The sequence below is a fragment of the Carcharhinus amblyrhynchos genome, chromosome 4 (assembly GCF_965287045.1).
Source record: "Carcharhinus amblyrhynchos chromosome 4, sCarAmb.v2.hapA, whole genome shotgun sequence".
In the NCBI taxonomy this organism is placed as follows: domain Eukaryota; kingdom Metazoa; phylum Chordata; class Chondrichthyes; order Carcharhiniformes; family Carcharhinidae; genus Carcharhinus; species Carcharhinus amblyrhynchos.
Window position 1 is genome coordinate 61,728,518 of NC_137327.1, and position 27,118 is coordinate 61,755,635.

Genomic DNA, 27,118 nt, shown 5'->3' on the forward strand with positions numbered 1-27,118 from the left:
GAGATTTACAATGATGTTACCTGGATTGGGTGGCCTGCCTTATGAGGATAGGTTGAGAGAGCTCGGTCTTTTCGCCTTAGAGAGACAAACAATGGGAGGGGAACTGATAAAGGTGTGTAAGTTGATGAGGTATTGATCAGATGGACTCTTGGAGGCTTTTCCCCAGAGCTGAAATGGCTGCCACAATAGGACACAGGTTTAAGGTGCTGGGGAGCGGGTACAGAGGAGATGTCGGGGTAAGTTTTTCGCTGAGGGTGGTGGGTGAGTGGAATCGGCTGCCGTCGGTGCTGGTGGAGGCAAATTCGAGAGGGTCTTTTAAGAGACTTCTGGATGAGTACATGGGACTTAATAGGATTGAGCGTTATAGGTAAACCTAGTAGGTAGAGGTATGATCAGCGCAAGTTGTGGGCCGAAGGCCCTGTTGATGCTGTAGTTTTTCTATGATTCTAAGAAATTAGATATAGCTCTTGGGGCTAAAGGAATCAAGGGATATGGGAGGAAGGGAGGGATCAGGATATTGAATTTGATGATCAACCATGATCATAATAATGGCGGAACAGCCCTGAAGGGGCGAATGGCCTACTTTTGCTTCTATTTTCTATGTTTCTAAAGAGCATTATCACCACCCAGTGATAGAACCTCACTATTGCAACTCCAAGATTGACTGAGCAGCATTTCTCCAGAGTTTGACAGGAAGAATGAGGGTCTGACTCACTCTTTAATAACTGCATTCTTTCACCCTATGTGTAATAATTCCAAGTCTTGCCCATCCATTCCTACAACAGTTTCTTTCCTGTTTCTGACAGTGCCATGTGAGCAGTGTTCCAGTGTTCAGCAGCATGGAGAGACCAGGGGTGCGGCGTTGGGGCTGGGTCGTGACAGCAGCTGTGGTGATCTGTCTGTTTGTGTATACAGGCACAGGTACGGCACATATTTCCTTCACTACAGAAAGAGAGAGAGGTGGTGCTGACAAGGTCATGAGTCCCAATGTGAGACTTGAGCCCAAGTATCAAGGCTGACGTTCTTGTGCAGTGTTGAGAGGGGACAGCATTGTCAGAGATGCCTCCTTTCAAAGACTGCGTTGTCTGCAAAACTCTGAGGCTTCTCCTGGTAGTAATAGGAGCTTTAAAAGTGCAAACCTTAAGTGCCCACCACCTTCACAAGGGCAACTAGAGATGGGCAGTAAATGCTGGCCTGTAGTGATGCCCACATCTCGTAAATAAAAAAAACCTTACAATTAATTAATCAATACCCTTTTGTAATATTGTGACTCCATTTACAGCATTCGTGTCATCAGCAAATTTGGATTTGTGGCTTTCTGTCCCATTATCCAAGTCATCAATAAATTTTGTGAATACCTGAGATCCATACAGATTCTTGGAGGTCATATGAACTAATTAATGTGCCTGTTATCCTTCCTCTCCTGCAACTCAGCCAATTTTCAAACAAGAGCAATAATTTGTCTTCAGTTCCAAGAGATTCATCTTTGACAGCCTCTGACAAACTTTATAGAAACATAAAAAATAGTTGCAGGAGTAGGCCATTCATTCAGCCCTCCTGTGCCACCATTCAATATGATCATGGCTGATCATGCACTTTTAGTATCATACTTTCCACACCCCATGATACTTTTACCGCAAGGGCCACATCCAGCTGTCTCTTGAACGTATCTAACAAACTGGCCGCAACAGCTTTCTGTGGTGGAGAATTTCACGGGTTCCCAAATCTGAACGAAAAAGTTCTTCCACATCTCAGTCCTGAATAGCTTACCCCTTAGTCTTAGTCTGTGACCCTAGTTCTGCATTTCCCCAGCATTGGAAACATTCTTCCCACATCTAGCCTTTCCAGTTCCATCAGAAATTTGTTTCTATGAGATCCCCCCTCGTTCTTCTAAATTCCAGTGCGTACAAGCCCAGTTGATCCAGTCTTTCTTCATACGTCAGTCCTGTCATTTGGGAATCAGTCTGGTGAATTTGTCCAGAGGGCATTTTATTAAGTGCCTTCTGGAAGTCCTCATAAATAACATCCGCACACATTCCCTTTTCCACTACTTTGAAATTTGCAAAGAGATAATTAATCAAACTTTTTAATTGATTTGATTTATTATTGTCACATACATTATTAGAAACATTGAAAAGTATTGTTTCTTGCATGCTATGCAGACAAAGCATGCCGAACACAGAGAAGGAAAGGAGAGAGAGGAGAATGTAGTGTTACTGTCACAGTTAGGGTATAGAGAAAGATCAACTTAAGGTAGGTCCATTCAAAAGTCTGATGGCAGCAGGGAAGAAGCTGTTTTTGAGTCTGTTGGGATGCAATCTGAGACTTTTGTATCTTTTTCCTGATGGAAGAAGGTAGAAGAGAGTATATCTGAGGTGTGTGGAGTCCTTGGTTATACTGGCTGCTTTTCCAAAGCGTTGGAACGTGTAGACAGTGTCAATGGATGGGAGGCTGGTTTGAGTGTTGGACTTGACTTCATTCATGATCAGTTGTAGTTTCTTGTGGTCTTGGACAGAGCAGGAGCCATACCAAGCTGGGATACAACTAGAAAGCACACTTTTTATGGTTCATCTGTAGAAGTTGTTGGGATTTGTAACAATCATGCCAAATTTCCTTAGATTTCTGAGAAAGTAGAGGCATTGATGGGCTTTCTTAACTACAGCATCCACATGGATGGACCAGGATAGGTTGTTGGTGATCTGGGCACCTAAAAACTTGACACTATCGACCATTTCTACTTTGTCCCTACTGATGTAGACAGGGGCATGTTTTCCTTTTACACTTCCTGAAGTCGATGACTATCTCGTTCATTTTGTTGACATTGAGGGAGAGAATATTGTCGTTGCACCAGCTCACCCAATTCTTTCATTCTTTCCTGTACTATGCCTGGTCATTGTTTGAGATTCAACCCACAATGGTGGTGTCATCAGCAAACTTGAAAATCGAGTGACGTGACCCACCTGTTTCAAATCCAGACTGACTCTCTGATCAGCTAAAGATGTTGAAGGTCACTATATCCTGAATTATAGACTCCATAATTTCTCAATCACAAATTGTAGACTAATTGGTCTAAAATCCCCTCGTTTCTCTTTGTTATATTCCTTTTTTAGCAGTGTGACACTCTTGATTTTGTTTCAAATAGTTGGAATAGTTTCCCAATCAAATGAATGTTCAAAGATTATACACTAAACTAAGAGCAAAATACTGCTCGTGCTGGAAATCTGAAATTAAAGCAGAAACTGCAGAGGAAATACTCAGCCGAACTGGCTACAGTTGTGGGGAGAGAAACAGTTCATGTTTAGAGTCAAATGTGACATAGTTTATTGAAAAAAATGCAACTTATTAGGAGCAGGATCATTTGGTCCCTCAAATCTGCCTCATTATTCAATAAGATTAAGACTGATCTGGTTCTGTCTTCAGCTCCACTTTCCTGTTTGCACCCCCATAACTTTTGACTCCCTTGTTAGCTAACAATCTATCTATCACTGCCTTAACAGTATTCAGTGGACCTGCCTCCATAATTCTCTGAGAAAAAGAGTTCTAAAGATTCATGACCTGAGATTTAAAAAAAATTCTCATCTCCATCTTAAATGGAAACCTCCTACTTTTAAGCGTGTACCCTGGTTCTGATCTCTCCCACAAGGGGAAAGATTCTTTGAGATTCTTTTGTCTATGTCCCTTCAAGATCTCAATAAGATCGTTTCTTGTTTTTCTAGACTCCAGTGAACACAGGCACAGCCTTTTCTCTTATATTAACCCTCTCATTCCAGGTATCAGATGAGTGAACTTTCTCTGAACTGCTTCTAATGCATTTATATCCCTTCTGAAATAAGGAGACCAAAATTGTGCCGAGTATTCTAGATGTGATCTCACCAATCCTCTGTACAGCAGTAGTAGAACATCCCCACTTCTATATTCCATTTCCCTTACAATGACTGACAACATTTCATTTGCCTTTGTATTCACTTGCTGTACCTGCATTTCTTGATTTGTGTATCAGAGCACCCAGATCCCTCTGTACTTTAGAGTTTTGCACTTCTTTTCCATTTAAGTAGTATACTGTTTTTCTATTCTTCCTGCCAAAGTGGGCAAGTACACATTTTCCCACATTACATGCCATCTGACAAATTTTTGTCCACTCACTTGTCCTATCTCTGTCCCTTTGTAGATTCCTTATGTCCTCTTCACAACTTACTTTCCTACCTATCCTTATGTCATTAGACACCCTCTGTCTGTCTCTTAGATGCTGTCAGATTTACTGAGAATTTCTTTTACATCCTGCCTTTATTTTTGGAAGAGTATAGTTAGGGCATCTGCATTGCTCCCACTGACTTCTTTTGTTACCCCTTTAATAGGAGCCACCTTGTCCTGGGAACTTAGCACACTTTAATGCTATTGGTACATTCTCATAGGCAGCGCCTCCATAAAACTGAATCCACTTGCCAACCAACCAGCAGTTTGTAATGAAACTGAACTAAGTTGTTTCCTCCTAATGTTGCTATTCTTGCGATTGTCCTAATGAGTGCAAAATGTATTTTTTCATCAATTCTCAGGAAACGTCAGGAAACCGCATACCACCAAATGACTACTTTCTATTACTTTCTTCATTACTGCTATCTTACTAACGTGAATATTCTTAATTCCCTGTCCCAGATTCAGTAACACTTTCCTTGGGATTTCCAGCATGCTGATTTCTTCCTGTAAATACGCAAAGAGTTACTCAGCACATCTCCTGATTTTCATTGATAACGTTGTTATCAGTTACTAAATGTTCATGCTGCCTTTTTGTACTAACTTTTTTGTCACACTTTATTGTTCTTTATTTCTTTCCCATTATTAAGGATCTGTGCTGCATTTGCAGTTTGTCTGCTTTTTTCTTTTAGTTTTATGTTGTCCCTTACTTCTCTAGTTGTCCACAGCTTTATTTTTTGGCAAATAGAGCTCTAGCTCTCTTAAAGGACTGGTTCTGTTCACAGCTCCTACTGACCTTCTGTCCTTTTAATCACTAACAGATCTGCACTCTTCACTGTGAGAACTCTATCTCATCAAATTGAAGTTATTTTGACCTAAATCTAGAATATTAGTTGGTTAATGTTTCTCCCTTTCAAACTCTGTATTAATAGTTATCATTATATGCTCAAGTTTGTGTAAATGTTCACACATCTCTAGTCTGTCGACTAAATCTGTCTAAGTACTAAGTTTAATATAATCAGCCCCCTTATTTGGCTGAGGGCACAATATTGCAGAAAACAGTATGTAAAAGGAGCTTTACTCTGTGTCTAACCCGTGCAGTATGTATCCTGGGAGTGTTTGATGGGGACAGTGCAAAGGGAGTGTTACTCTGTATCTAACATTGTTGTACCTGTCCTGGGAATGTGTGATGTGGACAGTATAGAGGGAGCTTTACTCTATATCTAATCCCGAGTATATCTGTTCTGGGAGTGTTTGGGATTTTGGCCCTCAGACCATGTGTTTAATGTTTAATTGAAGTGTCTGCGTATCAGTGATGTATGCAGGGTGTGTAAATTTGACCTAGTGGCCTCCCTGTACCTGACCCCAAGGCCTGTGGGTATCAGAACTTGGTGTTTCCTGATGGACTGTCTCTCTCTAGGAGTCTGCGGTTTCCTGACATTTGGCTCCAATGTGAATGTTGATGTCTTGCTGTCCTACCCGTCAAACGATATCGCTGTTACCATTGCCCGTGCCGCCATCATTCTTTGTGTGCTTACGTCCTACCCCATTCTTCATTTCTGCGGCAGGTAAGGCTTCTGTCTGGATCCAAGAGAGAGAAAGAGGGCAGGAAATGAAACCAAGGGCTGTTAGCCATGCTCAGCCTTTCATTAGCCTATGGTATCAGCACCATTAATTGCAACTGAAATCAGGGCCATTCATCTCTTTGAGCTGGTACTGTTTGATCACGGCTGATCAGTCTCTGCCTACCAAAAATCGCTCCATCTGTGTTGAATTTTGTACAGCTTAAACGGCTGTCTTAGGGTTTGAGTCCCAGCTTTCGTTTCTAGTTGATAAATGTACGACTTAAAACAAATGTAGGCCATTTGATAAAACCATGTTGATCTCATTGTGATATTGATGTCCCTTTCCTTCCTGCCCCCAATAACCTTTGAATACTTTTGAGTTTGATATATTCTTGACTACTGTGGTGAAGAGCATTCCACAGACTAATTACTCTGAGAGAAAAAGTTTCTCCTTATCCCATTCTTAAATGGAAGATCCCTTATTTTTAAATTGTATCCCCTAGTTCACATCTCTCCTACAAGCTGAAAAATCCTCTTCCAGATCCCACCCTGTCATGTGTTATGATCTGGCAGCTGTTTAGTGCCATGCAAACCAAGTTCCAAAAGGAAACTTAATAAGCTATCACACTTTTGTTTTGTATTTTGCCGCAAGTAAATATGTTAACTGAAATCAGAATTCACAAATTTCATTAGTGCTGTTGAATATTTTAAATATTAAATGAAAACATTTATTGAGGAAAGAAAACCTACAAACATGCAAGATTTTATTTCTGCAGTTAAAATTAGTCTTCCAGAACAGTACTCCCACCCACCCACCCACTATATTGTGGAAATTCCAAGAAACTTGGAATAAAATAAAAATCCTGCTTTCTGAAAAACATAGACATTTTTCTGGGTTGTCTGAAAAATGGCCTCAATTTGCTTATTTTCCCAGTGCATTCAGTGACCTCTTGGACTGAGAGTGACCCTGGGTCTGTATCCCAGACAGGAGTCACCAGTTTCAGGAAAGGTGGAATGTCAGGAAGGGGATAGACACAATTAAACAGGGTACATGCAGCCTCCCACGACATGTAGCCCACCTCCTTCCTCCTTTAGCCCCGCTGCAGCTTCCCTCCTTCTTAGCCCTCTGCTGCCTCCCTCTTCCTTAATTCCCCGTTGCCTCCTTCCGTGCCCCCCTGCCATTTCCCTCCTTAGCACGCTTCTGCCGCTCCCTCCTTCCCTCTTGGCCTCTCCATCGCCTCCCTCCCCTTTAGCCACATGCCCCCTCTTTGCCCCCATTCCCCCCCCTTTCCCCACTCTACACCCCCCTCGTCTCCTCCCTGCTTCCCCCCTCCTTTCCGCCGCCCCCTCCTTTCCATCTCTTCTCTGCCGCCCCCTTCCTCCCCCTCCTCTCCGCCGCCCCCTAACCATTTGTTTCCTGTTTCTCCAATCCAGGACAGTGATTGAGGGCCTATGGCTTCGTTATAAGGGTGAGGATGTGGACCTGTCCCTGGAGCGGCAGCGCCGGATTCTGCAGACCCTGTTCTGGTTCTTTCTGACCTTGGTGCTAGCACTTTTTATTCCAGACATTGGGAAAGTGATCTCTGTGATTGGAGGATTGGCTGCCTGCTTCATCCTTGTTTTCCCAGGTACAGTACTCCCTAGGGTTGTGTGGAGGGGGTGGCTGAGCGAAGGGGGTCTGGGTGTTTAGGAACCACAGGCATGGGAAGGAGTTGGAGATAATGAACGTGATTGGGAAGTGGGGAGCAAACAGCAGAGTACGATGTCGCGATGATCTGTTCCTAGTGTCTCACTGTGGGTATGGAGCTGTGAAGTACAGTAGGGTAGTGAACATATTATTAGCCTAGGTACCCAATAACTTGAGTTCAAATCCAACCACAGTGCCTGAAAAATTTAAGTCCTGTAATTGAGAAGTTAGTCTCAATAATTGTGATTGTGAAGCTATTAAGTTTGCATAAAAACTCAGTCATGTCCTTTAGTGAAGGAAATCTTCTATCCTTACCCTGTCTGCCCTATGTGTGACTCCAGACCCACAGGTATGCGGTTGATGTTTAACTGGCTGCTGATGTGAGCAAATTACTCGGGCCAGAGCCACTGTGTCAGTGACGGGCTGGAACACTCTTTGCGTTGGTGGGGAAAGGCAGATGGAACCCATTTGAAGTCAAGCTGAGGTCCGTTTGTTCTTGGGTGACAGTGGTCCATGCCATTGCTCGAAGAAACGCAAGGGAGTTTCCCCTGGCGACCTGACCTCAACAAACTTCATTAAAACAAATTATCTGGTCATTACCTCATTGCTGGAGTTTTCCCTCTGCATTGTAAAAGTGACCACGCTTCAGAAGGACCTTGGGTGCAAAATATAGATGTTTTGATGTAGTTTGAGATTATGAGAGGTGTTATGGAAGTTTTACTAAATTGGGGGCCAGAGATGAGGGATGTCACAGATGTAGAGAAACCTGATTATTTGCTTTAGAACAGAGCAGGCGAAGTAAAGATTTGATTACATTGTTGTAAAGGATTGGTTCTAATCAAGGCAGAAAGGTCGGTAACCAGAGCACACATTCAAGGTCATTGACAAATGAAGATGTGGAGATGAGATTGTGATTGGGAATGCACTGCCTGAAGGAGCAGCAGAAACAGATTCTCTTCGTACTCTCTCCTTACTATGATGTTTCCTGTGTTTAGGACTCTGTCTGATAGAAGCAAAACTCGCAGAAATCCAGCAAGTTGACTCTGTCAGGTAAACACTGAGTAAACATCTCACAATGACTAGAGGAGGGGGTGTCTTGTGATTCTAAACAGTGGAGGGTCTCGCCAAGTACCGGCTGAATTTCTATTTTCTCGTGACTGGATATACAAAACGATTCTGGACAAACCAATATCAGCTTTTTAAAAGAATCTGGGATTGTAGACTAAGGGGAGAGGTCTTATTGGGATTGTACGCTGGGGATAAGTTTTATTAGGATTGCAGATTTGTGGGGTGGGGGGCAGTGTATTGAGGCTGTAGACTGATAGACAGTCTCAAGTTCCAAAGATACACAACCCTATTTGAAGATTATTCTCCTCATAGCCTTAACCTGAGGCTGTGTCTCTGAATTCTCGATTTACCAGCCACTAGGAATAGTCCCTCCGAACAAACCCTTTCCCAACCTTATCTATTTTGTTAAGATCTCTTGTTCTTCTAAACTTCAGAGTTTAGAAGATTACTGGGCATTTAAACTGAAACTGTTCTCAAAGAACAGCCGCCTCATTCCTGCAACCAATTTAGTGAACCTCGGGTGCACCTTCTCCAAGACAAATATGTTCTTCCTTGGGCAAGGAGATCAAAACTGTGCACAGTATTCCTGGTGTGGTCTCACCAACCGCAGCAAAACTTCTTTATTCTTTTATATTAATCCCATGCAATAAAGACCAAACTTCCCGAGTGCTTGCTGATCTTGTGTTTCCCAATTCCCCTGAACACCATCTTTTCATAATTAATAAAAACATAAAGCTGGAAATATTCAGCAAGTCAGGCAGCACCTGAGGAAAGAAATGTTTTAGGTCTGGGATCATTCATCACTACCTGCTGAAAATTTCTGCTATTTTTTATTTTTATTTCAGATTTCCAGCATCCATGGTATTTTTATTTTTGTAGCAACAATTAATCATAAATCAGCTGTTAGTGTTCTGCTTTTCTTTTCGTCCTGAAGTGATAAAGTTAACCATCATTTAGCACTCCCAAAGCTTTTCTAAAACAGGGTGTGCTGAACAAAGATTTCCCATGAGAAATTTCACTGTTACCTTCTTGAGAGTAATTAGGGATGGATAATAAATGCTGACCTAGTCAGCAATGCTCACATCCTGTAAGTGAATTTAAAAATTCCATGTAGTAATCATGGGTTACAGTCCTGACCTGTAATTTTGATGTTTAGACATTTGGTAGAACAGAACTTAAGTATTGCTGAAGAAAAAATACATGTTGTCAAAGCTTTTCATTTTAAACTCAGCAGGACAGAATACCAAAGTTAAAAAGAAACATCAATTTATACTGCATGGGAATAGTGCAGATTGGTTGGCAAGAGGACTCTGGCGGATGCGTTGCCGCAGAGAATGTTCCCTGTTAGACTAACTGGCTTGTAGTTCCCATTTCTTTCACCCTCTTCTTGAATAGCTGTCACATTTAAAAACTTCCAATCTGCTAGGAACATTCTAGAATTGGAGAATTCTGAAAATCATAACCAGTACATTTGCTATTTCTGTTGCTATCTATTTACAGTCCTAGGATGTAGGCCATCAGACCCTGGGGACTTGTCAATTTTTAGTCACAGTTTCTTTCTCAATAATTACAAATAATGCCTCACACTCCTTTTACTCTTAGTTCTCCACCACTTTGTGCAGTATAATGCACTTTATAATGAGCATTTTTTGTGCCTTACAATGTAAAGGTAAATGCGCAACAACTGACATCTCTACATTAGTGTTACTGACTAGATCAGCATTTTGCCCATCTCTAATTACCCTTGAAAAGGTGATGGTGAGCTGCCATTTTGAACTGCTGCGATCCCTGTGTTGTAGGTACATCCACAGTGCTATTAGGGAGGGATGGTCATTGCCTAGTGCTACTTGCCACGTATCAAGCCTGAATGTTGTTTGTATCCTTCAGCATGTGGGTTTGGACTGCTCGAATGTCTGAGAAGTTATTGCTCCTATACTGAAAAAAGGGATAAATCTTTGTCAAAATTTGGGATATACTTTGAAGGTTTGATGGGTAATTCCATTCATTACTTTGTCTGCTAGATCCTTTTGTATCTTGTGTTTTATTCTGGTTTTCTGGATGAGTTTCTGTTTACTAATGGGGTGTCTCTGTGTCTCACTTTAGCTGGTGGGTCTTGGTGCTGTGCGGGATCCTCATGGTATGTATGGGAGCTTTCATCTTTGGCCAGAGCACGGTGAACTCCATCTTCCAGGACCTACATAAGTGACCACCTACAGGCTCCCTCCAATTCCTTATAACATTTTCCACAGGAGTCTGGTGGCTAATTGAGCCAGTTTTCAGGGAACTTCACTGTATCATTCGTACAATGTTTACAGAGATCCTGCCTGATCTGTGACCTGAGACGCAGCTAGAACTGTCTCTGTTATGGTGTGATCAGATTGTGCAATAATCTTAATGTTCTGGTTTTTCCTGCAATAAGTGTTACAGTCTGGGTGATTCTGACACTTCCTTACTCCCTGTGAAAGCCTGGTTCAGTGTAACTTGGTTTGCAGCTGTCTGGCCAGATACGTGACTTCAGTTTCTGTTCTTGGTCCTGTGACTCTAGTGTGGAAACTGGCTGATGAGAATTCTCTTTCTGGAACGTGGTTTATCTTTCAGTTGTCCAACTTGCCTTTTCAGCCCTGCAAGGTGAGAGGCGCTGCATGATTTGAACTCTTATGATTTATGATCAGGACGCTTTGAGCTTTTTTGACCGGACTGAGCAGGAATGGAAGAGTTTGATCATATTATTTAAGTTTACGATTGAACCAAGACCTTTATTTGTGTGTCAGCTGCAGTTTGCACATTGCCTGTCTGTGATGTTGGTGAAAACTTTGTAAACGACTGCTTTTTATGATAAGATTTTTAACATAATCATTTCTGTTCAAGTATTGTGGCATTAATATGCTACAGTTGAGAAGGGACCAATCTAATTAAAACACTCAACATATAAACAACCTCCCTGTTCCTGAGCCTGTTACTATCTTTTGCAATCACTATAGTCTATCACTATGCTGAGCAATTGTTTATTTATCTTGCTCTTTATGCATTTTGTTGCAGTTTTGATCAGAAGCTGAGGTTTGAATTTAAAACTGGCTCTTCAGAAAGAATTTCCCTCTGGAATAATTGGGATGTCTAATCTCCAACTCACCCAGTGCCCTGAGGTTTAATATTTAGTACAACTGAACATCTGTCCACATGGACCTCAGCAGTTGGGAAAGGTAACTCTCAACCACCTACTTGAAGATTATTTGAGATGGACAATTAATGCTGGCTCAGCCTGTGACATCCTGTGAACAAATACGTTCAAAAAAATGTTCCTGGTTTCTCTCCTGGAGTGGTTTTTACTGACAACCCCAGGTTTAAGTCCAACTGATTTATTTGATAGTAAACTCGCAAACTTTCGGGGTTTGCCTCTTCGTCAGGTGAATGGAGAGTTCTGGCCTCAGACAGTGTGTTCTGGCCCAGAACTTTCCATTCACCTGACGAAGGGGCAAACTCCGAAAGCTTGCAAGTTTACTATCAAATAAATCGGTTGGACTTAAACCTGGTGTTGTCAGACTTCTTAATGTGTTCACCCCAGTCCAACGCCGGCATCTCCACATCGTGGTTTTTACTGACCCAGTGACCCAGTTGCTGCCCATGCCTCCCACAGGTGGGGAGAGAGTGCAGCTTTGAAATGATTGACAGAGGGGAGAAGCTGTGATTAGGGCTGTTGAGCAGTTGTACAGGATTGGTTTAAGGGCAGAATCAGGCAACTTGCAAATCGCTAGTTCCAGGTTGCAGATGGTGGGTTTGGGTTAGCAGTTGTAGGCTGGCCTCTGTTTCCAGTTAACCCTGATCTCCGTAACACACTGACTCCCAGTCAGCCAGCCTTATCTGTTGCCACTCAGTTAGGCTGGAGACAATACACACAGCTTTAACCTGTGCTTGGCCTTCTCTCCACTCACATTGTACCTTTAAGATTTGATTACCTGTAAAGACACGCATTTCAACCATTGTCTTATAAATTGAGTTTGTGTCTATCAATGACCTGTTTGAGAACACAAGTCCTCACTCACCTGATGAAGGAGCCTGAGACTCCGAAAGCTAGTGCTGCCAAATAAATCTGTTGGACTTTAACCTGGTGTTGTGAGACATCTTACTTTATTAAACAATCACAGCCATGAATCAAACACACCTGAGTACCCAGTTCCTTCATAGCTGCTCCCTATCGGTTTAATCTCCAGTGTACTCCTTCCTCACCTTTTGTACTTCTTTGCTTCTGACCTCTTGCCCATCTCCCATTTACTTCACCCTTTCATTGGTGATCTGCTGTCTGGACCCTGAGTTCTGGAATTTCTTAGCCAAGCCTTCCTCTCTTTTTCACATGTTCTTTGATAAGTTACCTATCCTAGTATATCCTGGTATTCCTCAGTGTCAGAAGTTGTCTGATAAGTGCCTCCATGAAGTGGCTTGGGATGCTTTTTTTTTAGTTAAAGGTGCTATGTAAGTGCAAGTAGTTTTCCATGGGCTGGGAGGAAAGGGAGACCAGGGTTCCTGATTGCTTTCCACTGCTGGGAATTATTACTTCTTGGAGACCAAGCTAGGTAAAGACTTGAGTGAGTGATGCAGCATTAGAACTGATTTCCTTCACGTGAGGCTCCACCTGCCAGTTCTGGCTGAAAGCTGCACCTCGTGTGGCAGCACTGGTGTCCTTACTAATAATTCTTCAATCACCCATTGCAGTTGGAAGGACCTAATAATGTGTAAATAAAGCTGTGGTGCAATCTGATAATGTGCTGAGAAGTTTTTATATGAAGGTATTATATGAAAGTGTGTGTTCCCCTGATTGTAAGTTATTCGATGGAAGATAAATCCCTTAAAATTTGGACCTAAGCTCTCCAAGCGGTAGTGAGACTGGGACACTTGAAGGACAAATTTAGGTAACGTTTCCACATTCCCCCTCAAGGCATTCCTACCAATCAAAATTACAGATACATGGCCACTGAATACCTAATCTGTGCCCAGCATTTGTGACAGTGTCCAGGCATTGAATGTCATCAAGAGCTTGGACTGTGGAAGCCTTAGTCCTTTGTACAGTTTTTGCTGAATTGGGTACTGGATAGTGACCAGGAGGTGTAACACTGGCTCTCAGCTCCCCACACAATACACAGTATTACCACACGTTGAGGAATGAATCTAGCTACTTCGATCTGTGTGGCTCTGCACACTGATAAACTGAACCATGGGCTTTAATAATGCAGCGAAACTTGTTTAACAGTCACCTAAGACTTCTCTCGTATTGTTCATCATATTTCAGTAAACACCGAGTACTCAATGATCCAGACTTTGCGACATTATTCCAAATTTCTTGAGCCAGAGTTATAGGTTGAAGAGAGGATCCAGATTGACTGATGTTTATTATTCATCTTCATTGTGATCAAACCGTGCCCCGAGTTTAGTTCATCTGTCATCCCATAATATTCACATAGGTTGCCCTGAGTCTTCCTGATAGTTTTCATGCACATGGGATTGAGGCAGGAAAGAGCTGAGGTTGTTTGGAAGGTTATTGAGACTGAGCAGGCAGGAGGCAGAGCCAAGCTGCTGTTTTGGGTGAGAGTGAATCATGTGGTCTGGCTGGGAGCAAACATTACTGTTGTCTTCCCCCACCCTCCTGCTCCCCTGGTTATTTTTAAGTTTGAAGCGGGTATTTCTAGGAATTGCTCTTTCAGTGATAGCTGTCACCTCAAAGCCAAATGTGTGTAATTCAGGCTTATGGTGCATTGCAGTACAAAGGAGTGTTATACCGTTGAGTGCTATACCTCAGCCCCTTGCAAAGTGCTCTCAGGGGCCGTTGCACTCCTTATAAGGAGGCCTGAGGTGGGTGCTTTCAGAGGCCCTGGGAAGCACTTGCTCATGCCAGTTAGTGATGTCCCTGGGAGGGGTGGGGAAGGCCCCAGTTGGGCAAGTTCCCACTCACACGAAGCTGAACTCAGCTGTTTTAGTCACTGTACAGGGAAGAATTGAGGCTTCTTTGCTTTTCTATGAAGTTCTAACTGGCATGTACAATTTTGTGATATCTTTTTTCAGGATTACTGCAGCACAAAATGAGATCCTTTGGCCCATTGTGTCTTGCTAGTTATGAAACAGGTATCTATTTTAATCCCATTTCCTGGCACTTGGTTCGTAGCTTTGTATGCTATGTCACTTCAAGTACTCATTTAAGGGCTTCTAGAGGATTCTTGCCTCTATCACCCTTTCTGGCTGAGAGTTCCAGATTCCCACCACACTCTGGGTGAAAAAACTGTTCCTCCAGTCTCTTCCAAATTTCATGCCCCTTACTGTAAAGCTATGCCCCCAGGCTACTGATCCCTCTACTAAGGGGGAAAGTTTCTTCCTACCTATCCAGCTATGTCCCTCTTAATTTTGTACACGCCAATCAGGCCCATCCTCAGCCTTTGCTGCTCGAAGGAAAACAATCCCAGCCTAACAAGCCTCTCTTCATAGGTGAAACACTCCAGCCCAGACAACACCTTGGTAAATCTCCCCTGCACCCCCTCCAGTGCAATCACATCCTTCCTAAAGTGTGGCCACCAGCTTGTGTACTAAAGACATCAAAAATTCCTTTCTGGAGAAAGTGAGGTTGTTGAATTTATTCAGCATTCTGACCATCGTTTACAATCACATTTAACAATTATTTTGAAAAACTGATTAGCTTGGACATTGCAATGATTAGCAATCTTGAGATTACAAAAAAAACAATTTTGTGGAACAGGATTTTTACTTCAAAATAGCACCAAACTGAACAGAACAAACTACCAGACTGGACCGAGGAGGAACTAACACCCTGTGAGCACTGGCCCCCAGGCCGAGTGAAGGTGCAGCTCCCTGTGTGCGTGAGATCTCAGACTGGATGGAGGGGAGATTCCATGTGTGCTTAAGACCCTAGACTGGACGAGGGGGAACTTTGTGCGCATGGGACCCCAGACTGGGCTAAGAGGAGGAACTAACTACCTGTGAACACCAGGCTAGTAAATGTCAAGGTGTCCATGTTGATCCCTCCTGTCAGTTTGAGCTCTTTCCTCCAGTTTCAATTTAATGGAAGGCAGTTCTTTGATAGCAACCCTTCTCTCACTGCTGTTAGTATTGGTTCTGATACAGTCTATCTTATTCAGGAAGATGTTGGTTTGGTTTCATTTGGCTCGGCTTGGCGTGGTTTGCTTTGGTCTCTGCTATGATTAAAAGTCCCATTTTGTGTTGAGAGATTTAAAACAAAAAGTGAGAATAGGACACTAAGATAGCAAAGTAATGTGTCGTGAGGTCAAGCCGGTGACCCAATCAATATGCTGAGTTGGAGAGGAAGGATTCAAACATATTCAAGGCTCGTGCTGGTGCCCACATTGGTACCATGTGTCCAGCTCCCTGAGGAAGAGAGAGAGTGAAGAGTTAGGATCAATGAACATCATCATCACCCTGATAAATTCCACACACCAATTCCATTTCCCTTTCTGAACTCAAAATAGCCCATAATAATCAGTATCCAGGGAGGCTGGTTGCTTGGCACTGCTTGAGTGATGTCATAAAGCAGTCCCTTAATATTGTGATATCATCGTTGTAACTTAACAGTGAATTTTATTGATAGCAATGTTGCCGTGCCAACCAGCTACCCATATTCAAACAGGTAAATCTGATTATAAATGTCACTGCTGTGTGTGGATTTAAATTTTCAATCAGTTGGATCCTTTATTTGATGAGAAACATGAGTTGTTGCCTCTAAATTAATACTGTCCTTGTTATTGAGAATTCCAGGTGAAGGGCTGGAGTGCAGAATATTAGTATTCAAACTCAGAGTAGGAACAAAGACCAGATGATGTGGACCCGATAGGCTTCAGGAGTATAAAACCACATGAGATCAGGAAGCCTGTTCATCGAGAAGAACACAGACCACCATCAACATCTCAGGTTGGCTAGGGATGGACAGTAAATGGCAACAAAGCCCCAGAATGAATTAAAAAGACTGGAGGGTGGAGTGTCATAGAATCTGTGTGAGAAAAGAGAAGGGGTGGTGGGGAGTAATGAGATGGGGAGAATATCACAGATCAGGTTTTGGGGGAGAGTGATCTCAGGGGTCAGTGTGAGATGGGATGTGTGATTGCACTGGTTGTCGAGTACTGAGTACGTAAGAACATAAGAAATAGGAGCAGGAGTAGGCCATCTAGCCCTTTGAGCCTGCCCCGCCATTCAATAAGATCATGGCTGATCTGTCGTGGCTCAGTTCCACATTCCCGCCCTCTCCCCATAACCTTTAATCCCCTCTCTTATCAAAAACCCATCAACCCGCATCTTAAAAATATTTAGCGAGGTAGCCTCCACCACTTCAATGGGCAGAGAATTCCAGAGATTCACCACCCTTTGAGTGAAGAAGTTCTTCCTCAACTCCGTTCTAAACCGCCCCCCCTTTATCTTGAGGCTGTGCCCCCTAGTCCTACTATCCTTTCTGAGCGGGAAGAGTCTCTCCACCTCTATCTTATCCATCCCATTCATCATCTTATACGTCTCAATGAGATCTCCCCTCATTCTTCTAAACTCTAACGAGTACAAGCCTAGTTTATTCAGCCTCTCCTCATAGCTCAACCCCCTCAACTCCGGCATCAGCCTAGTAAACCTCCTCTGCACTCCCTCCAAGGCCAAAATATCCTTGCGTAAGTACGGCGCCCAAAACTGCACACAGTACTCCAGCTGCGGCCTCACCAATGCCCTATACAGCCGCAGCAAGACCTCCCTACTTTTATATTCAATCCCCCCCGCTATGAAGGCCAGCATCCCATTCGCCTTCCTGACCACCTGCTGCACCTGCAGGCTGGGTTTTTGCGACTCGTGCACAAGGACCCCGAGGTCCCTCTGCACTGTCGCCTGCTGCAGTTTTTCGCCACGTGTAAGTAATAATCCTTCCTACCATTATTCCTACCAAAGTGGACCACCTCGCACTTGCCGACATTAAATTCCATTTGCCAGTTCCTGGCCCATTCACCCAGCCTATCTAGATCCTTCTGCAGACTCACCACACCCTCCGCACAATTTGCCATTCCACCAATCTTGGTGTCATCAGCAAATTTCGACACCATACACTCGGTTCACTCCTCCAGATCATCTATATAAATGGTAAATAGCTGATGCCCCAGCACCGACCCCTGGGGCACTCCACTAGTCACCAACAGTGGAGTACAGTGGAGAAGTTGGGAATTTGATGCAGAGGAATGAGTTGCTACTGTTTTTTCCCTTCTGAGACTTGTATTGGTTCCTATAAAGAATGGGTTTGAAATTCTCTATTCCCCACATCGTATTTCAAGGTTATGCAGGATAACGGCCTGATCTGACGCTAACTGCAGGGATTACTGCAATTTTATCTCTTTGCCCCTTCCCATCCATAACCTTGATTCATAGTTGGAACAACAATGCTTAGATGCTGCCACCCAGGAGAAAACTGGTAATGAGGACCTCATTTTAGGAGGTTTGTTTTGTTTCCTGTGATGTATCTGAGAGTCTACGAAGGGCAGTCAATTTAGATTTCATAATTTTGTAATGAGCTGATTAGTTAGTTAACTGTCTGTCCGTGACCATTTAAACATTGTGTTTGGAAGGGAGAACTATAAAACAATAACAGGATTGTAGATTTCAGTAACTTCAAGGCAATGAGGCAGAGTCTGATCAATCAGTAAATGAATAGTTAAAGTGACAGTAGATCAGTGAGAGGTGTTGTAAAAGAATTAAATGTGATTTAAAACCCAATTAAATCGTGAGGGGAAGAGCTCTTCTTGTCAAATGAGACAACCACAAACAACTAAAAAAGTAAGAGACAACATAAGTTAAAAGAATTATATGCAAAAAGTGGCTCAGAGCCTGGTGAGTGTGAAAGAAATATGGACCCACAAAGGTTGATTCGGCATACAGTAACTGTTACACTGAGGCAGGATAGAAATAAAGGTACAAGGGCTATCAAATCAACACAACATTTACAGCAGGAGAAATATGAATGCTTTGGAAACCGATCATAGCGACCTTGGACTTGCTGATGAATTACTTTGTGTTAGGATTTACAGTGGAGAAAACTGTCATCATGCAGACATTCCAAGGAATTGAATCAGGGATCCAATAAAAATAGGATAAGCAATATAGTAATAAAGAAGAACTTAATGGCACTCAAATGACTAATTTACAGGAGTGGATGATTTCCACAATAGGTTTAAGTAGGTGTGAATATTGTCAATGTTCAAGTATACCTGAAGAAAGTTCACCTGATTTGAAAACCATTCCTCTGGATTGGAAAATAGTGAATGTCACTCTGCTAATTTATAAAGATGAGAAAGGAAGACCATCAAATTATAAACTAATTAATCTAGCGTCAGTGGTTGGAAAATTGCTCAGATCTGTAATTAAGGATAGTGACTGAACACCTTCAAAATTTTCAGCTGCTCAGAGAGAGTCAACATGGATTTGTAAAGGCTGGGTCATGCATGATGAATCTGATTGTATTTTTTGAAGCCATAACTGAAATTGTGGACAGGGGAAGAATGTATATAGATATTATTTATATGGACTTCCAGAAGGCACTTGATAAAGTTCCACATAAGAAACTGTTACTTCAAGTTGAAGCCCACAGACCTGCAAGTAAATTATTATTGTGGTTAGAAAATAGGCTGAATGGAAAGAGACAGAGTTTAGATAATACACAGGTAACAAAAGCAAAATTCTGTGAATGTTGGAAATTTGAAACAAAAGCAGAAAATGCTAGAAATAGCAGGTCTGGCAGCATTTGTGGAGAGATTGAACGAATGATTTTGATCAAATACCTTTCTTTAGCTATAGGTATTCAAATTGACTGGATGTTGTGTGCTGCAAGATTGTGTTGAAATTTTTAAAATTATGTATTAACATCGAGATGGGGCTAATTAATTTTTTAAAGAATGTTCTGTGCTTGATTTAGAGTGCTGTTGATTATTTTAGAATGTTGTAGAATATCGCCACTAATGTTCAAACTATGAGCACAGTTTTCAGAGCAGATTGATGGGTTTAGATTGCCTTAAGTGAAATGGGAAGAAGTCTTTTTCACGTTTCATTTCTGTGGTCTCAACCAGGCAGGGAAAGGCCTCGAGGAAGAGCTATGTCATTGCAATAATGCTGTGTTACCACAATAATGCTGATGGTATGTACTCTACTGGGTGTCATTTTCAGTTGTTTTAAAATTGAAATGGATAGATTCTTGTTAACAGAAAAGTAAGAAGTGATATGGGATGTCTGGCATGTGGAATTGGCACAGTAAAAAGTCCCCTCGAAAGCTAGTGAGTTTACTATCAAATAAATCGGTTGGACTTAAACCTGGTGTTGTCAGACTTTTTACTGTGTTTACCCCAGTCCAACGCCGGCATATCCACATCATGTGGAATTGGGCCACAGATTAAGTATGATTGGCACAACATGTTCAAGAGTGTGGTGGATCATGTAAGTTGAGCATCATGAAAGTCAGTGTCAGAGGAGAGATGAGTGGGATATCATACCGGTCAGTTCCGCTCCGTGTCTGGGAGAATATTTCTACCACAAACAAGGTCACCATGCCAGGTGATCATGACTAGATAACATGTTTGGTTATTGGAACTTTGCTGCTGTGGCTTCTACAGTACGACAATAACTGCACTTTAAATCAAAAATCATTGACTCTAAAGCATTTTCAGACACATGTTCTTTCTTTCACAAATTAACTGTAGTAATCACTCTGCTTCATCCAGTGATATGTAATCAGAATGTGTCCTGTCTTAAGTGACACTTTTATTGCTAGGTGCAGGTTCCACTATTGCTGTTGTGATTCTGCATGAAATTGAAAGGAAAAAACAATGTAAAAATGCAGGATTTACCTTGACAGTCAGGAAGGTGAGTTGTCCATACCGCTCGTAGAACCCTGCGACCTGGTTATTGTAAATCCAAGGTTGGTAGTCCATGGTTTTCTGGCAGTGAAATGGATCAGTTGGTCAGTTAGTTAATTATTCATTAACAATGACACATGTCGCTCAAGTCTTACTGAAACTCAGAGGCCTCCACACAGGCTGGAAAGATATTCCCACATTAGTGACTCACAAGTACCTTGCTCTCAGATGCACTTATCTCAGTGTCCCAGAATCCGCCCAGCAGTGTGAGGGGAATAGTTCACAGATTGTAGGTGGGATTTTACACCAATACCATGGTGTGTTTTGCGGTGGTGGAAAAGGTCCATCTTTGGCTGGTGGTAGAATCTTCCTGTACCACCCCTGTCACTGGGGTTCCCTCTTGTTCGCAGCTTCGGCTGCCAGAGGAGCCACAAGAAGGTGGTGGGGGGGTAGGGTGCGCACGGTTGTCGATGGCAGGTCTGTAAAATCCCATTGGTGAGAATGGCTATGAAATCCTGCCCAGCATTAGAGAAATGCCGTTGTCAGAGATGGTTTTTCACGCAGATGGGACATTGAAGGGCTGGGTTCATGTGAGGGCTAGGCCTTTGGGGCATCTAGGGTCACAACACAGTCCCATCTGCAAGGGGTAAACAGATTAACCCTTTAACTAGAATGTTTACCCCATTCCACCCGACGTTGCTGATCATTGTTCTGTTTCAGTCACACAAGCCTAAAGTTTTCCCAAGGCTACCAACCTTTATTTGACCAGTATGTTGACACTGTCCAGGGCAAAAGAAGCCATTCCCTCCACCATAGACACATAATCATTGCAGTGTGAACCATCTACAAGATGCACTGCAACAACTCACTGAGGCTTCTTCAACAGCATCTTCCAAAACCATGACCTCTAGAAGGACAAGGACAACTGACCCCACCACCACCTGCAAGTTCCCGTCTAAGCCACACACTATCCTATCTTGTAAATATACTGTCATTCCTTCACTGTCGCTGGGTCAAATTCCTGGAATTAACTCTCTAACAGCGCTGTATCTATACCATATGGACTGCAGTGGTGCAAGAAGGCAACTCTCCAGCACTTTTCCAAAGTCAATTAGGAATGGGTAATAAATGCTGGCTGAGCCAGCAATGCTCAAATCCTATAAATGAATAAAAAAACTGAAACCTCTGCAGATTTTTCATCATTCATCCTAGCCTTAGCCATATCCATACACACTTTCCAGCTAGGGTCAGTGATCAGCCCAAGGGAAATTCTCACTTATCGCCCACTTTCCATAACTACAAATATTTCCAGTGTCCCCACACCCAGGGCTGGATTAGCTGCCTAACTGAGCACAGAATATGACAATAATATTACATGAAATGTTTACAGAGTCATGGAGCTTTATAATCAATACAATATACCTTAGCTCAATTCTGAGTATTAAATGCTATTCTACATACCTGCTGATTTAGCGACTTCACAAACCAGTTTCCACCCAGGAAGTTACAGACCACATCAGTATCCCCGTTGTAGACCAGTGCACGGTAACCCTTACTGAGCAGTTGCAGATAGAAGTCACTCATGGTATTATAGATATGTTGGTAGTTGTCACTAACCACTCCACTGCAGGGGAGGAGATAGTTTAGCTCAGGTTAGAATAAATACAATAAATGCATCAAATTTAATCCAAGACTTAGTTCATGAAATTAGAAGGACTTGGAATAATCTGCTCGTGGTATAGTATAATCGATCTTTTTGGTAAAACAATTTAACTAAATCAAATTAACTGGGGGACAAATCAAAAGGAGTAGTCCCCAAAAAGAAGGGAAGCACCCAAAACAAAAAAGTAGAAAGGAAAATTAAAACATCAAACTAAAATGTGATTAATGGGGTTGATAGTGCACCCCAGACCCTGCAATGCCCAGCGGGCATGAAAGGCCTCAACAGTGCCCTCAGACACCTCATGCTCTCTCTCCAGTGACGTCCAGCTGTGAAAGTAGCTGAGATATAGGGGCAGGCAGTTGGGTCATAAGAACATAAGAAATAGGAGCAGGAGTAGGCCATCTAGCCCTTCGAGCCTGCCCCGCCATTCAATAAGATCATGGCTGATCTGTCGTGGCTCAGTTCCACATTCCCATCCTCTCCCCATAACCCTTAATCCCCTCTCTTATCAAAAACCCATCAACCCGCGTCTTAAAAATATTTAGCGAGGTAGCCTCCACCACTTCAACGGGCAGAGAATTCCAGAGATTCACCACCCTTTGAGTGAAGAAGTTCCTCCTCAACTCTGTTCTAAACCGCCACCCCTTTATCTTGAGGCTGTGCCCCCTAGTCCTACTATCCTTTCTGAGCGGGAAGAGTCTCTCCACCTCTACCTATCCATCCCATTCATCATCTTATACGTCTCAATGAGATCTCCCCTCATTCTTCTAAACTTTAACGAGTACAAGCCTAATCTATTCAGCCTCTCCTCATAGCTCAACCCCCTCAACTCCGGTATCAGCCTAGTAAACCTCCTCTGCACTCCCTCCAAGGCCAAAATATCCTTGCGTAAGTACGGCGCCCAAAACTGCACACAGTACTCCAGCTGCGGTCTCACCAATGCCCTATACAGCCGCAGCAAGACCTCCTACTTTTATATTCAATCCCCCTCGCGATGAAGGCCAGCGTCCCATTCGCCTTCCTGACCACCTGCTGCACCTGCAAGCTGGGTTTTTGCGACTCATGTACAAGGACCCCGAGGTCCCTCTGCACCATTGCCTGCTGCAGTTTTTCTCCACGTAAGTAATAATCCTTCCCACCATTATTCCTACCAAAGTGGACCACCTCGCACTTGCCAACATTAAATTCCATTTGCCATTTCCTGGCCCATTCGCCCAGCCTATCTAGATCCTTCTGTAGACTCTCCCCACCCTCCGCACAATTTGCCTTTCCACCGGTTTTGGTGTCATCAGCAAATTTCGACACCCTACACTCGGTTCCCTCCTCCAGATCATCTATATAAATGGTAAATAGCTGAGGCCCCAGCACTGACCCCTGGGGCACTCCACTAGTCACCATCCGCCAATCCAAATAGCACCCGTTGACCCCCACTCTCTGCCTCCTATTTGACAACCAATCCTCTATCCACGCTGACACCCTACCCCCAACTCCATGCCCCCTGACCTTCTGCAATAACCTCAGATGTAGTGTAGTCAAGGTGTTCAAAGTTATAAAGGAATCAATAGGTTTGATTTTTGTTACTTATTAGGATTAAGGGTCAAAGAACAAAGGCAGTTAAATGGAATTGAATTACAGATCACTGATAATCTTATTGAATGACATAACAGGCTTAAGGGGCTGCATGGCCTCTTGTTAATGGTTATACTGAATGTACCCAATTGTAAACCCAGGTAATTGGACCACTGCAGTTGCTGACACTTGACTTCATTTTCGTAGAATCATAGAAACCCTGCAGTGCAGAAAGAGGCCATTCGGCCCATTGAGTCTGCACCAACCACAATCCCACCCAGGCCTTACCCCCATATCTCTACATATTTACCCACTAATCCCTCTAACCTACGCATCTCAGGATACTAAGGAGCAATTTTAGCATGGCCAATCAACCTAACCCGCACATCTTTGGACTGTGGGAGGAAACCGGAGCAGCTGGAGAAAATCCACGCAGATGCGAGAAGAATGTGCAAACTCCACACAGTGACCCAAGCCGGGAATTGAACCCAGGTTCCCGGAGCTGTGAAGCAGCAGTGCTAACCACTTTGCTACCTTGCACAGTGATTAGCATTGCTTGTACAAACAAGTATAATCGACTTAACCAGCGAGAAAACCCAGTAACTTGTTTTGAAGATTTATACTATCAGTTGGACAGTTGTTGCTTGATAAGGTCATTGACTGGTCATACACCTCTGCTGGGCTTTTTGTAAATGACACTTTTTTATTAAGCAAAAGACATTGGCTACTGCAGGCACTATACTGTATTTGTGAAGGACAGAATCTGCTCTATGGAGACAGTGTGTGGAGTGCTCAGATTGGCTGAAACCAGAGAGGGGTCATGTGACCTGGTATTTGGATACTAAAGATACTGGACTTGAACTAAGAGATTGGCATTGGGGCAACAACCATATCCCCATCTCTCTTTTCTCTGGAAATTCTCTCACCAAAGCTCAGCTGTTTGTGATTTGAAAATGCACCAGAACCCACTCATTGCTGTAAGCTGAGGGCTCTCAGAAGAGGATGCTGAATCAATACCACTATCCTAAAGTGAAAAGAGAACCAATAAGTCACAGCTTGCAGCAAGAAACCCAGTACCAGCAGCTCTTGTGAAAAGTGTGTCTTCGGTTACAAAGAAACACCTGGACAATTTGAATTGTTTTGTCTTTACATTTTATTTGGCCGAGGTTTAACATCTGTTAGCTCTCTTTAGCAGGCTTGGAGGGTGGTTATGTGTATGTTGGTTTTGGATTAGTGGGTTGCTGGGACATATTTGTACATTTTAAACCTTTTGTTAATTTCTGCAAACTAACTCAATGTAAGGAACCTGCCTGTTTTACACCAAGCTGCATACACACGCATTGAAATGGCACTATCACCTTTTTAAATTCAAATTCTGTAAAACCAAAGAAGAGGAGCCAGTTCAGCTCCCCTAACCTGCTCAGAACAATATATAGATTAAATGGTTTGAATGAGATGATATATTACTATAAACTAAGCCAGGCCAGTCATGGAAATATCAAAAGATTCCTGAATGGAGCAGGAGGAAGCTATTCTCTTCTTAGGCTTATCTGTCCCAATTAAAATAGTCCTAGAATCTCTATTCTCTCATAACATTCTGCCAGGAATGAGTAATAACTATCATTGTAGACTCTTTATCCCTTTTTGTAATATGATAGAGGTCTCAAATTACATAATTACTGTAACTGTGGCCCAACTATGGGTGGCATGGTAGCACAGTGGTTAACACTGCGGCTTCACAGCTGCAGGGACCTGGGTTCGATTCCCGGCTTGGGTCACTGTCTGTGTGGAGTTTGCATATTCTCCTCATGTCTGCGTGGGTTTCTTTCAGGTGCTCCGGTTTCCTCACACCGTCCAAAGATGTGTGGGTTAGGTTGATTGGCCATGTTAAAATTGCCCCTTAGTGTATTAGGATGCTTAGGTTAGAGGGATTAGCGGGTAAAATATGTGGGGATACGGGGACGGGCCTGGGTGGGACTGTGGTCGGTGCAGATTCAATGGGCCGAAGGGCCTCTTTCTGCACTGTAGGGTTCTATGATCTATGACCACTGTGACAGATAAATTGATCATTATCTCTTCATTGTTTAGAAAGTCTAAATTGTGTTGGCTTTTTAATGATTGCTTTATTTATCATTACATGAACTTTCAGAGAATTACGTGTTTGAGCTTTTGATGGTCTCTTCATCCACATCCTTCAATGTGTTTCCATTAGGTGCACACTCACTCACCCTAAATTTTCCCCTTAAACTGATTCCCTCTCACTTATCCACATGTGGAAATTTCTAGCTTACAGCCATCTACTAATATTTCTATCTCTTTTTTAGTCATCAACCATTTTCCAAACTTCTCTCTTTTGGGGATATCATCAAACTTCAGGATTATGGAGTAAATTTTCACTTTTGCCCACAAGAGATAAAGGATCAGCTGTTTAATTTATACTTCTTGCATTTTTATTTCCATTGACCTGTTTGTAGCAGGTGAAAATCAGACATTTGATCCACAAACAGCACCGTTCACACGACTGAGGTTAGACTGATTCAACAAGATGTCTGGTTTATCTCATTCCAGACACTCAGTATAAAATCTCAAGTCATTGCATACAAGACTATGGATCAAGTGCTGAAAAATAGGATTAGAAACTTGATAGTTGGTGCAGACACGTTGGGCCAAAGGACTTCTTGCTGTGCTATGACATCTCCACGCAGTGCTGAGCGAATGCTACCCTTCTGGAAGTTCTGCCAGTCAATGTTGTCTCTTACCTGCAAATTTCCCAGGGCTGGACAAAGTCTGGGATGTTCAGGGCTTTTCTCACATCTGCACGATTTAGCCAGGCCCATGGAGCAGTAGCATTGAAACATGGGGGAACATCGTTCTCTGATGTAGCTGCATTCTAAAACGAGAAAAGTATTAATAACATGGAGCACAGATACACTGTATAATACATACACATGCCAAAAATAATCAGTGTATCACAGGAAGATGTGATATTTTTAAAATACACTGGACACTGCAGATAATTAGGAATTTGTTTGCAGAAAATATCTATAAGGAAGGCGAATAAAGACCACTGATATTTTGTAGCATTGGAATTAAGGATTGGGCACATCCGAATTCAATGGAATGAGAGTGAATGGGATTTTATATTGTAGGAGTGAATAGAAAGGGATTGGGAAATAAAATGGAAATAGTGGAGTGTACCTCTGGCAGTTCAAACTGGTAAAATCGGAAGAGATTCTTGAGATCTGTGAGGAAGCGGCTGTCTCTTCCTTTAACTCCTCCAGCACAATTCAGGTAAAGCGAGTAGTCATTGAGTCCAATACCGTAGATGCTATAGAAGACTTCCTCGATCTGTAAAGAAAATAAATTTTCACTGACTGTTTTCTCAGGTTATCCAAATACCCATCAGTTTGTCAACTTTGTATCACATCTGTCTTTCTCCTTAACTGAGAACACACACCTGGGCTTTATCTATGTCTGAAAATTGAAATATAAAATC

General features: G+C 42.7%; 2 protein-coding genes across 6 annotated transcripts in view; one reads left to right on the plus strand and one right to left on the minus strand.

The window, feature by feature from the left end:
* Window positions 1-27,118, plus strand: part of slc38a7 (solute carrier family 38 member 7) — a 103,002-nt gene that overhangs the window by 28,792 nt on the left and 47,092 nt on the right. For 2 of the 5 annotated variants that reach the window (XR_013886502.1, XR_013886501.1), the window contains exons 7-11: window positions 807-921; window positions 5,612-5,759; window positions 7,191-7,384; window positions 8,439-8,493; window positions 10,615-11,711. Coding sequence is in view for 2 of the 5 variants with exons in the window: in XM_080187264.1 (XP_080043390.1) it covers window positions 807-921; window positions 5,612-5,759; window positions 7,191-7,384; window positions 8,439-8,493; window positions 10,615-10,717 (615 nt within the window). In the remaining 3 variants the exon portion in view is untranslated. Of the gene's footprint in view, window positions 1-806; window positions 922-5,611; window positions 5,760-7,190; window positions 7,385-8,438; window positions 8,494-10,614; window positions 11,869-14,562; window positions 14,623-27,118 lie in introns of those variants that run through there. The other 3 variants (XR_013886503.1, XM_080187266.1, XM_080187264.1) reach the window with 3 other exon arrangements.
* The window catches only part of LOC145342066 (lysosomal protective protein-like), a 30,672-nt gene continuing 19,364 nt past the window's right edge, over window positions 15,811-27,118 (minus strand). Inside the window, exons 7-11 of the mRNA XM_080187267.1 lie at window positions 26,821-26,970; window positions 26,382-26,512; window positions 21,852-22,014; window positions 20,382-20,471; window positions 15,811-15,894 (exon numbers count right to left, since the gene is read on the minus strand). Of these exons, the coding sequence (XP_080043393.1) occupies window positions 15,811-15,894; window positions 20,382-20,471; window positions 21,852-22,014; window positions 26,382-26,512; window positions 26,821-26,970 (618 nt within the window). The remainder of the gene's footprint in view (window positions 15,895-20,381; window positions 20,472-21,851; window positions 22,015-26,381; window positions 26,513-26,820; window positions 26,971-27,118) is intronic.